The sequence below is a fragment of the Conger conger genome, chromosome 6, assembly GCF_963514075.1.
Source record: "Conger conger chromosome 6, fConCon1.1, whole genome shotgun sequence".
In the NCBI taxonomy this organism is placed as follows: Eukaryota; Metazoa; Chordata; class Actinopteri; order Anguilliformes; family Congridae; genus Conger; species Conger conger.
In genome coordinates, this window is record NC_083765.1 from 40252216 (window position 1) to 40265500 (window position 13285).

At 43.2% G+C, this 13285-nt stretch overlaps 1 protein-coding gene across 1 annotated transcript in view; it reads left to right on the forward strand.

Moving 5' to 3' along the window:
- The first annotated feature begins 949 nt into the window (after positions 1 to 949).
- The window catches only part of LOC133131730 (collagen alpha-1(XXV) chain-like), a 59332-nt gene continuing 46996 nt past the window's right edge, over positions 950 to 13285 (forward strand). The window contains exons 1-2 of the mRNA XM_061247154.1: positions 950 to 1641; positions 1835 to 1904. Coding sequence (XP_061103138.1) covers positions 1348 to 1641; positions 1835 to 1904 — 364 coding nt within the window. The 5' untranslated portion in view covers positions 950 to 1347. The remainder of the gene's footprint in view (positions 1642 to 1834; positions 1905 to 13285) is intronic.

Here is a 13285-nt window from a genome sequence, read left to right on the forward strand (position 1 = left end):
TCTGCTACAAGGAGCACTATCACTCTGGCCTACTGCCAACTTCATCACCCTGCTGGTCAGAGAGTTCTGTTCCTGATAGGTTACTGTGATATAGCTGAGCCCAAAGGCTTTGTGCATGTGTGTGTGGGGTGCATGCTCGTTTGTGTGTGAGAGTGTGTGTGTGTATTGATGAGTCATTTTGTATTATTATACCTAATAAAATGTACATTTTCCTTAAGTTCTCCAAAGTGCATTTATCCAAAGTGCTTTACACTTGATGCTTTTCATTCACACACACCAACGGCGAAAGGCTGCCATGCGAAGTACCAATCAGCTCGTCGGAGAAATTGGGGTTTGGTATCTTGCTCAGGGACACTTCGACATACCCAGGGAGAGTAATCGAACTGGCAACCCACCGACGGCCAGATGACCGCCCTTACCTCCTGAGCTATTGTACCCCCGTACCCCGTTCGTGATAATAATAATAATAATAATAATAATAATAATAATAATAATAATAAAAATAATAATAATGGGCAGATTTTGCTGGAATTCAGTAAGCCTTTGGTCAGCAGTCGTTGACGTCGACAACCATAAACAGTTTATAAACAGGCAATATTTTTTCAGTAAATACAGATTATGTGCTGTGAAAAACATCTTCATTTTCGGAAATGAAAGCAAACGTTTCAAGAGATGTTTCAGACAATTTCTCCGCCCAATTTAATTTAAAAGATTCCAAACTTTTCAGCGACAAAAACCTTCTCAGTGACAGGTTTAACTTAATGCGCCTTTTCATCCTGAGCACGGCTCGCGTAATCTTCTTATAGTTATCTACCTTTGAACAGTGGAAATAGGCTACCCGGTTTATGCATATTAACACTTTATTTGATGTCATAGTCATCAACCAGATGGTACCAATAAATTATGTTAATCAGACATTGCTGCAGCGATTTCAAGGCGTACAGCGGAAGCCGATGTGCCCCCCGAGATTGTAACGTCAGTCAATCAGTGCTGTGTCTAAACGCGGTCGCCCACGGTGGGAGTTCTCCGTTCTCGCAGTACTTTTCGACCATTTAATTAGCCGGTTCCGTTTTTGGTTCGGGTGCTGAAGATTTATTGGCTTTTATGTTTCTTGGTGCGCAACAGGTTTGCCCTAGAATCTGTTCGCTCTTGAAATCGTAGGTTAAATCTCCACGGGGTGCGCGGTTGCCTGGCAGGATCAACGGCTTTGGAGCTGGGACTTGCTCTTTGTGCTGGTATCACCCGTCATCTCCAGTTTACAGCGAGACACCCTCAAGTCAAGCCTTTGCTTTCTGTGCCCGAACTGCATGCACAGTGTGTGCGGCGTTGCAGCGTGGAGAATCCGTTATGAAGGCTTTGGAGAGAAACGGACTCGCAAGGTGCACGGAAGACATGGAGAGGAAAGTGGTGTCTCACAAACGGCCGTACTGCAGGACTTTTACGAGCGTCCTTTCGTTGTTGTTTTCAGTCGCGTCTCTCGCCTACTGCGTGTTTCTAAGTGTGCAAACATCCGAGATTAGAGAGCGTGTGGCGGAATTGGAAAACGGCAATGCCGAGCTTCTGTATCGCCCGGTTCCTGGTTTAGCATTGGATAAACTAAATTCAATGATCCATGACCGAGTCGATCAACTTCTGTCACAGGTATGCAGAGTTCCCTCTCTTAATAATTTCAATCCCACCTGTCCTACTTGTAGCAAAAATATAGATATTTTAAAAATTGTAAATGTTCCATTTGGGGAAACCTTTTAAGAAAATGGTATACGTAGTATTAAAAATAAACAAGCCAACTGTTTCTCTGTCAAAACTGTTCCCACATGTTAATTTCCCTTGACAGAGGTCCTATGAACATTTTGCCAAGATGCGGATAGCGAGACAAGCGCCGGCTGATTGCAACTGTCCACCAGGTACAGTACTATTTGGAGCATCGCGCGTGTTCACCGAGAGATATAATAAACCCAGAAAATAATATCTGCACTTACAGCTGTTTGAAATTATGTCCTGCCATTGTAGCCTAATCATTGCCGAACTGTTCAGGAAGCGCATTTTCTGAGTCTTAAATTTGGGTAAATTCAAATATTGCACTGCATCAAACTCACAACAGTGGAACTGAACAGGCGTGACCCCACATGTCAAATATGGTACTAATGCATAGCACCGTTTTTAGTGGGAAGAATAATTCCCTGTGTAACCAGACCATTTAATAGTCTTCAAGAGAAGGACCTTATCTGCGTATAGTGTATCCGATGTTGTCCATTGCAGAGCCAATGTCAAATAGATTATATTTGCAAAGGTGTGCTTTGGCAATTATTGCGTCGGTCTCCTGATGGTGATATGCACAGCAGCTATCAGGTGAAACTGTTTGTAAATGGTGCTGTGCAGAATAAAGATTCCTTCCTGGACCCGATAAATCGCAGCTATACTGTAGATCTCAGTTGCTCGCCAAGTCTCAGTGACACACTTGGCAAGAATAAACTACGAAGAGGTGCGCAACGATACGCCTCTTGTCCAGCTTGTGTAAAGAAGGGTTTATATATTCGGGTTGTATCCCGTTCCTTTACGATCAAACGGGTACGTTATGAAAGACAAAGTGGTAACATTTTATAAAGAATGTAGTTTATACTATTGAGAAAGATCAAGAGCTCATGTTGCCCGGTCTTCCAGTAACTAATATGCGTATTGATTTGCCATAACATGCACCTAGAATGTATAGCCTCCAAACTCAAACTTCTGAAACGGATTGCTTTTAATTCTGGGACAATTTTGTGAATGCGTAATCTTCCATTCCGGTTACCACACTGCGTAAACAGTTTGACTGGACTGAAAATGTGCTGTAGCCTGCAACATGCACTGTAGATCTGGGATGAGAGTTTTGCGTTCTTTGATTGACGAGGTGTCCGTGAAGTTGAAATGCCCCACGCGAGCTTGGGAGAGAATCGTCTTAATATAAGGGGGAAAAAGTCATTAATGTGAGCACCCAACTGTAAAATCGACACAACATTTAATCCCGCTCAGCCGAGAAAATTAACTGAAATTACGGTCTGTAACCAGCAGATGGAAGCGCAGATTCTTGGAATATTCCTCTGCCATTAAAATGGAATCTGTCAACCGAAATAACACGTATTGCTTTGTGGGGGATACGTCAGGAGCATGACGATATATAAAAGCATCCTTATGGTCCTGTTTAAAACTATAGAATAATTAAAGCAAACGCATTTGGCACAATGTCTGCCTGACCATAATTTTTCTGATTTTTGGAGACCATGAAGATCAGTCGTGTGTAGTATGGCAATATGTATTAATTGATCAACTTTCCAGCTTTTCCGATGAACAACTATCTACTCAGTTCCAGTCCATAGAAAGACAAAACGGTCAAAGCTGACCGTTTCCTCTCACTGCACCTGTTTGAAAATGCTCCCTCCAGGAAAATGATTCCAAGTACCTAGAGTTAGCAAACGTATTTGTGGGTAATATCCTTTATCTGTTGTGCAATACAACTGCTTAAGCCAATGCTTTGAATGCATTTAATTGTGCTTACCATTTATGTACTTCGTATGTCCTGCTGTTAGGACAAGTATTTCCACAGAAATAATGTGTACTATAGAATGTTTGTTTATTTATGGGTGAAACCAAGGACAATGTTACCACATTTCTTGGTTAAAATAAGTGTTTTCTAACTGAAAGGATTCTGTTTGTGGTGTGTAGACCTTATTGCGTGCGCGGAGGTCCAATGTTTGGTTCGATGGCATCTTGAGCCCCAGTTGCTCCAGGCATCAGTCAGCTGATACACAAATAGGCATTGTGTAAGATCCTCTGCAATGTACTTCTGGAGACTGGATCTGACAGCCATGTAGGTGCCTCAGAGAATCGCATGATCATATTTCCTGTGTTAGCCTTGGATGGCTATTCAGTGCTGCAATATGTATTCTGTTTCAGTGTGAGTTGTGTTCAGAAAATTATGGTGGTGTTTCTTTTAGATATGTGCAAATTGGATGAGATATCTAACACTGCACATGATTTGTGATATTGTTTGTGAGAACATTGAAAAACCCCCCACTAAGGGAGAGGGTTAAATGAATGTCCTATGACGGTGTTCAGCATTGGTAGGCGACTTTTATTTTTTATTTTTTATTTTTTCCCTCTCAGCAGTGGTAAGTGTGCTGGCTCCTCTTGTGTACATTGTGGTTCACAGCTGGCACCTAAATGCACACACTTTTCATCTTTTCTGGTTTATGTACATGTGGTTGTTCAATAAACTGCACATTATTGTTGGTTCAATGTTGTGATTCTCACTCAGAGAAACCACCAGAAAAAGTACATAATGTTTTGTTTACTCGGGAGATATGAAAGTTGGTACATAGCTGAGTTGTGGTGACAAAACCAGAACATGATTTAAAATGCAGTGATCAAAATGGCTGGTGTACTTTTGGATGTCCTATTCTGTCCTACTTGCCCAGTATTTTCTAGTTTGTTCATAATGGCTTCTAGCCAAGAGAAGATGATTGACAGCAGTGCCCTGATTCATGATTATTGAAAGGGCAACTCATACTTTAGAAAAATATAATTTGTTACTTGCTGTGCCTTGGGTCAGTCTGGGCCAAGTCGATTTCACTGAATCATTAACTTTGGGCTCAGTTGGAATTTGTGTGGGAGGCTGTTGCATTGGCTATTTCCAGTCCTGCTAAGCCCTTGACTTTACATTAATTCACATTGCATTGGGCTGCCTTCATTTAGCACAGTGATACTCAATCTTTCCCAGAAAGCATCTGTGTGGGTACCGGCTTTCATTCTAACCAAGTAGTTACACACCTGATTCTACAAATCAACCATTTGAGTCTTTGCCTAGGACCTTGATTTGTGGAGTCCGGGTGTAACCGCTCGGTTGAGAGAGAAGCCTGCACTCACACCGGCCCTTTCTGGGCAAGATTGAGTGTCCCTGATTTAGCAGATGCTCTTATCCACAGTCGCTAACGATACAGGAGAAATGGGAGAGCGTGCTTTGGCATAGTCATTGCGCCGCAGTTCAGTGAAAACGTTCCCTGTCTTCAGGATGTCAGCGCTAATTCTTTATCTCCGGGTGCCAGTGGACAGGAACTCCTGGGTAAGGTGTAGGAGAGAGAGCACAATCAAAACTCAATTTCCCATCCCTCCGGTTCTTTGAGTCCGTGTTTAATCGACCGTGGTGTCCTATCTGAAATTGAGCACCTGTGCAGTCCTCGCCCGGGGACATCTGATTCTCCCAGTGGGCGCCCGGTTGTGATTGGCTGAGGTGAGCAGCATCCCCCGGCAGAGGTTCTGGAAAAGCACTGAAGGGAGATGATGTCGTTATTCACCGCTGTTACCGCCTTGCCTCTAGGGTCACCTGTATCAGCCAGGACGGCCCATTTCAGCCAAAGGTGCGCTTGTCCTTTTGTCCTGTATCAGATCTTCACCCCAAATCAAATCACCGCGGCACTCGGGGGGGGGGGGGATAAAGAAAGCGGCTGACTGGAAAAACTGAACCGACAGATATTGCTTCTGTGAATAACCCGGCAAAATGGGGTCACTGTGTGGTTCCTCAATGCCGCAAATGGGTTTGGGTGGAAAAATATAAACCCCCCTTATCCACGCAAGGAAAGGTTGATGACTCTACGCGCAGCTTGAAGCAAAGATGTGAGCATTCTTAAAATTTTAGGGTTTTCATTTTGGGTTTTTGTTCAATAGATGCATTTTTTAGTGCTCTGTTATGCACATTTATTATTGGCTTCCAAACGGTGTTAATTGAGCTTCTCCACCTCTGCTGCTGACCTGCTCATTACAGCTCTAACGCCGGGCTGGCCACTCGCCGTGACCCCTCTCCCAGGATTATGGGGCTAATTGAGGAACGAGGGCTCTGATTTCATGGCTGGTGTGCTTTCTGTCGCGGCCCGGGACGGACCTGTCATTAGACAGTGAGCAGGAAAGCTAACCAGACCCCCAGAAGGCCGTCTGCTTGTAGTTATCGGCGAGAGACCAAAGCCTTAACGGGAAGCCCCGGCAGTTTGCACCCGTAGAGAGGGGAGTCCGGGGTGGGAATTCAGGTTTCCGGAACTTTCCATCACCGCCAGAGGTGCGTTATGGGAAGACTCAGTTGTACAGAAGTTTCCGATCTTAATTGACCTGCCTGGCAAAATAAAAAATAAAAAAAGCCCTGCTACCTGAATGAAATTTCAGAAATGCACAAGTCCTCTTTCAGAATTTTTTATTTTTTATTTTTTATTATTATTATTTTTTTTATTACATTTCGTCACCATAAATGGCCCTGCTTCTATGTAATGTTATTGCGTCTGATTTCCTGTTATACAGCCACATAGGGGGCATTTGATGGGCCTCATTATAGCAGTTTGCAAACTATACAGCAAACTTTCTCAGAAATGGCAATTTTCCAAACAATAATGATAATAAAAAACATGGAAATGACAAGGCGTCATTGTATGCCTGTGGAACAATCACACACACACACACACACACACACACACATTGAAGTGTGTTCCTCTGGGTTCTGGGCAGAAAATGCAGTTTGATTTACAGTCGATGCCGCGAGGGGGCTGGAGTGTGTCCACTGCATTAAAGTATAAAGGGAGAGGGCTGGGGGGTGGGGGCGGGGGATCTGTCATAGCTGTCTACCAGCCTCTTTAGAGCCCTGCTGGGGGCTTCTTGGCAGGGCTCCGGAGGGAGGGAGGGAGGAAGGGAGTGGGAGAGGGAGGGAGAGGGAGAGGGAGGAAGAGGAAGAGGGAGATGGAGGGTGGGATATTCGGATCCACGTTAGCTGTTGTTTATTGCAGCAGTTATTCTACATGGGGTCTACAAGGAACAGAATAAAATGATATACAAATCATATACACAAATTCATATAGACATGTATAAAATAAGGAAGTAAAAACAGAATTGGCTTTTTAGTTAAGTCTGGCGGTCTTGCGTTTGCACATCCGTGGGAGTGATAATATGCTCCGTGTCTCTATGAATAATTATAATAGAATAAAAATGCTGTCAAAGTATCGGTGGGAGCAGGTTTTCATGAATCTTCTGATGCAGTACGGAGGGACAGCCCAGGATAAGTGTGGTCTTAAGTTTGGGACCACACGGGTCCCAAAGGCTTTGCCATTTCACATTCAGATTTGGAATGTCCCTAAAAGGTATTGGGAGTACACTGTCGGCTCTACTGTATAACTCCACATGAGGGACTGTAATCTTATGGAACAGGTTTTTATTGGCAGGAGGAGTATTATTATATGTCTGAAGTTTGTACTGAAATTCAAAATGACTAATGTTAATGAAGGGTTATTTCAGTTAAGCACCAAATCTAATTTATGGCTTTAAGGCAATACTTGATTAGCAAGGATCTGTGTTTATTGACAGTTCGATTAGTCCCATTAAAAAAGGGCTGTCCCTCTGCTCCCATTCAAATTGACCCGTTTGTTAAAACAACTAGGTCTGGGGTCGGGGAAATGAGCTTTGTGTTTTGGTTTTTCCACCTGAATATTGAGCTCATTAACTCCACTGGTTTGGAAATGAGCTGATGTGGTCAGATATGGGACCTTTAACTGCCAACTGTGTTTCTGTTCCAGTTGATGACAAATGTCAACTGCTGCCGTGTGTGTGTGCTGATTTGTCATTTTCTACTGATAACACAAGATGTACATTCAATTCTTTGCAGCAGAAGGGAGATGTTTATCCTGAAATCAATGCGTGTGTGTGTGGCAAACTAATTGATGGATGCAGGAATGCTATTGATAACTAAACAAAAGCTGTGGAAATCAGAATTCTGTGCATAGTTTGTGGCAGGATAGAAAGTTAGGATAGAGCAGCACATGAAAAATTATCTGCCAGACCAACAGTTCAGTGTGCTGTTTCATTGGGTAACCCTGCTGCCAGTAAGAAGGCTTGCCTCTGGCTCCAGACTCCCTCCTGCATGGTTACCCAGCATCTCGTAAAATTTATTCTTTGGCACTTTATTTATTTTGCTTCTCCTACCGCCCAAGGGTTATAATAATAATAAAGATTGGCAGTGCTACTTCTGGGACAGAACCACACTCCAGTCATCGATGACCTCACATTTTTGTATTCCTGAGAGTAACGCTGTTCTCCATCCACTACTGTTTGTTCCTCTGTCTGCCAAGTGATTGTAATGTAGTCTAATGCAACTCCTCCAAAGTCCTCCGAATTCCTGAGAAGTTGTGTTTTTCTGGGCAGCCTCATGTCCCCGCCCACAACCTCCTCCCAGCCCTCCGTACTGGAAGCCAAGCCCATCTGCACTCTGTCAACATGATTAGATGAGGCGCTGCACATGAAAAGCACTGGGGGTGAAAACGAGCCCACGGTTAGCACGGATTCCTGTGTCTTAGGGGCATGTACGGCACACTAAACGGTTACGGAATATGGAAACCAGTTGTGCCTCTGAGCCAATTTGAGCCGGAATGGGGGACCCCAGAAACCCACAGTGAATGGAGATAAAGAGGTGGTGTACCCAATTGGAAAATTGGGAATGGAATTTGGGTTTGTTTTTTTCTTTTTTTTCTTCTGTGTTAAAGGCAGTCTACCCACTATTGCCTTACACACATGTGAATGCACACATGCAGATGTGTGCGCACACACACGCACGTGCACTCAACTTGCTCACATGTGCACACATGCCTCCTCTTACACGCATGCAAACCCACACACGCACACACATACACAAGGAGAATTGTCTGACCTGTGTTGTGTTGACCTATGCGCATCTTGTAAGATCACATTCTGAGCACAGTAGCCAGCCATCTGCTTGAGTGGGCTGTCAATTCTGAGATTTTTTTTCACACACACACTGCATGTTTTGGCTGGCCGTGTCGTAGTGGATGATTCCGGGCCATTTGGTTTGGTGTCTTTCCTGACCATGGAAGGTTGGGGGGTTTTTACAGACTTTTCCCCTCGCACACTCTGGCCTTCCAGAGTGACGAATCCAGCTCAGGCTTTCACTCTATAGTGGCCGTGGATGTAGGAGCGATCATGCGGATATGCGGTTTTCCGAGTTCATGGTGTTGCATGGTCCAGAGAGAGGGATGTAATTCTTCTTAATTTTTACAGTCCACTAAACTCAGCCATTATCGAGTCTAGGTTGGTGTTTATCAGAATAGGTGTTCTGATAAACTGTGATGTCATTAATTGGTGCCAAGAACTCATAGCTTATGGAAGGCTCATGATCTGGAGAGATGAAGTCCACGTTCTAGAATCAGATCTTGTGCATGCCAGTGAACAGGAGTTCCACAGGGCCAGTGAACAAGTTGCTAGAGAGGGAGATTTTTGATTGGTGAGGCGTGGCCAGTCTCATCGGGCAATCCGGGCCGATTGGATGTCAACACCAGCTGGACTTGAAGAATAACCTTCCATTGCTATTGCCTGTGCACTTCAGCTAGTGGACAGCAGAAGGTAGAGGCTTCATAAACCTGATTTATACTTTGTCACAAGATCCTTGCGACAATTGTCGTATGTCAATGATGACGTGTTTTGTACACCTGTAGAAGTTTGTTGGGACGGGGATACAGTCATACTTTGTTGAGCAGCATTGATTGGACAGCCAGATGGAACACTCAGGTTCATTGTCATGGATAGTCTATATGCCAGGTACCACTGTGTTTTCAAAAGTGTAAAAATCAGCCATTTGGCATTACCATAGAGACAACAGAACCATCCTCACAGACCTTCAGCAAAGTGTAAATGCAAACCGTCCTGCAACGCTTTCATTTGTCACATGACACTGGTCGAAAAGGTTGTGTGGGGAAGTATAGATCAGGCTTCAGTGTTCTGGAGGACGTTTGTACAAGGCCGTTGTATGGAGAACTGAGCAAAGATGGTTCAGGGACAGGACGAGATGCTACAGTGCAGATATAATCGGCCATTCCAACGTGGGGTCAGAAAAGTTGCCGATTTGACGTGAAGATTGCTTAATCTTGACTCGGCACCCAGAACGAATTGGCAGATTAGGATCTTGTTTCTCGGTTGTGTGCTGGAACATCCTGTCAGTCAGAGATATCGCTCCATCTCCATCGCCGTTCAGGCATCGGAGGGGACGAGTCCAGCCTGGTATTTTTTTTTTCATTTCCTCAACTGACTTTGAGTCATGATTGCTGTAGAAATAATTTCTGCAAAATAAATAGAGTGGGTGTGTGGATGCAAGCAATATTGGTACATTTTCAAAATTATTGATTGCTTTGAGGTTTTTAAAACCGAGATCAGATCTAGAGCAGGGAACGCCCCACCAAAATAAAAATAAAATTAGCTGCACATATAATAAAATAATAGCATTTTTCACCTTTTACACTGCTGGATATCTTGACTGGTTCTATGCCAGTTGTGTCTTGACTGCAGGTCCAGATTATAATCATTTCACTTTATAATTATGATCATCAGATTATGTGATTATAATCATTTTAGTCCCATGTATGTTCTCCGCATGCCCTGTGTTATCTGAACCTAATGCTGCATTACATGTGGCCTTATTCAGGATTACTTTTTATTATGTCACTCCGCTGGTTTAAATGTGTGGATTTACCAGGACACTTTTCTAGGAACCCCCTTTTTTCAGGGACACTGCTTTCCCCATTCAAAATCCAACCGATAAAAATACAGGGTTATAAATATAAAGGCACACATGGGCACACATCATTTTGGGTACAAAGTCATGGGGAAGAATAAAAAGTATGGGCCTTTTCAATTTTCCCACCGAATGGCATCCGCTGAGCATGGCCAGTCTTTGGGAAGCTGGAAATTCCCATTCCTGTCGGAAGGAAGGCTCCTGTTTATGTCCAACCACTTCCCCCCCCCACTCCCTTCCCCAAGTTGGCACAGGCTGTGTGGCTGACAAGCTCCAGTGACTGGGGAGACTTTGGAACGTGCCAACTCCTCTTAGGGGGAGTTTTGTAGTGGGAAATGCATTGAGTTGTATGGATGTTTGGGATGAGTGTCCCTGGAATGCAATCTGTTTTCTCCTGGAAGAAATGTGTTCAGTGGTAAGGAACCATAGACTTGTTGTCGGGGTCAAGTAACCACCCAGTCACAAAATTCCTTGTGAAAAAGAGGAATCCCTGATCAATCTCTCAACGAGTGCATCGGAGGGGAAAACTGCCCATGGAAGACTGACGAGTACAGTGGTTAAGATGGACTACAAACTGCAATGTGTGTGGAGACTACATATCCCAGGATGCCTCTGTACCAATTCCTGTTATTTCCAACTCATGGTCAGAAAGCAAAGTAGCTGAGGCTCTGAAGTGAAGAACAGTGTCCTCTGTGAAGCTGCTAAACGACCTGAAGAATGTCAATATTGGGCCCCTTTGAAATCTGCTCTGTCGTTTATCATGCTTTCATTTTCCAAAACCAAAAATGTATGGTTTATGCTTCAGCATCTGCTGAAATCATCTTGCTTTTCTGGTTTAAATGGGGAAGAGAACCCCTTTCATAGGCTTTCATTTTAAGATGAATGCAGATTATTCAGGGTTTTGGTTGCTTGTGGCTTTGATTGGATAAGGAGCGAAGATAACGGCTCCAACTGTAACATTGTAAGAGTCGTGCATTCACGCTTTCCTACTTTATGAACTGTATTCAACAGACTGGACCCCAGAATGGAAACGATGCCTTTAGATTAATCCTGAAAGTACAGGGAATTGTAACTGCTGAATTTTTAAACGGAAGAACACCCATCCATGTGCCCATCATTAATCTATTCATCCAACCATTTTGTCATTATTAATCAATCTTTTATAAATCCATCCATCAGTGATCAACAGTGCCCTGGTCCCTTTCCTTTATTATTATCATTATTATATTTTTAACATTGAATTGTTTCAGATCTTTAGACAAAATGTAACATTAGTAAGGGAAGCTGAGTAAACCCAAGTAAACTAAAGCGCACTTTAGCTGAGGCTAGAGAGACCTGCAGTTCTTTTAATGTTTTTCTGGGATCTTTGGTGATTTCCTGGCTGAGTTGCTGCTGTGCTGGCCACTCCTGGGAAGATTCACCACGGTTTCAAATGAACTCCATTTGGACGGAATGGCTCTTACTGGGACCTCATTAATTTCACTTATGGAACAGAAAGGTCACCCAATGAAGGTATGGAGCCAGACACTTTACTTGAATGTTTTTGTCCTGTGTACGGATGCCCTTGTTTCTACATTTGTAATTGATTCCTATTCCTTTTTAAAGCTGCACGCAAGCAAACCAACTGCAAATGTTTTCAGAAATGGATGTTGAGTCAGATTAGATGAGAAACTTGAGTCAGAGGGGATAAAATAGAAAACTGGGAATAAACAATCACATTTATATCAAGCATTACCCTATAAATATAAATATTGCATTTCGTATAAATGAATCTACGAGCTTATACTAAATATACTGGACAGTTTTTGGCTCTCTTGAATTGAACATTTTATGATGTATCTATAAAGCTAACTTGAGGAAATGGCTATCGATTTTAGGTGCTCCTAAAGACGTTCCCTTGAGTTAAATTCCAAGTACCCTTAACTGCTGAAAACAAACTGCATGTAAAGCTCTCCCCTCTTAGAAAAAGGGCTCTAAAATGGTTCTTTGGCTTGATTCCATAGAGGAAACCTTATGGCACCCACCGTCTTAGTGAAGGGTGAAAGCTCTAGAAAAGATCTGAAAAGCACATAAATCCAAAATGTACACTCAGTGATCAGTTAGGTCGACCTGTACACCAGCTTGCTAATGCAAATATTTCATCAGCCAATTATGTAGCACCAAAATGCATACAAGCATGCAAACATACTGAAGACCATACTTTTTCAGACAATGTCAGAATGGGGAAGAAATGTGATCTAAGTGACTTTGGTTGTGGAATTTATTTTTGGTGCCAGAGAGGGTGTTGTGAGTATCTCGAAGTGCTGGGTATCTCCTGGGATTTTCACATGCAACAGTCTCTAGAGCTTGCAGAGAATGGTACGAAAAACAAAACATTCAGTGAGCTGCAGTTCTGTGGGCAAAAACGCCTTGTTAATGAGAGAGGTCAGAGAAGGGTCAGACTGGTCGAAGCTGTCAGAAAGGTGACAGTAACGCAAATAACCACACATTACAACAGCGGTACACAGAAAAGCATCTCTGAACACACAATGCTTCAAACCTCGATGTGGATAGGCTACAGCAGCAGAAGACCAATATGTCTAAAAATAAGTCTAATAAATACTCTGCTCACTGAGTGTAGAATAGCTATTGAGTTGCTGCATAGGTTTCACCTGGTACAGGTTTTGCCTTCAAAGGGAATGTGGAAGGTTCTGATCAAAG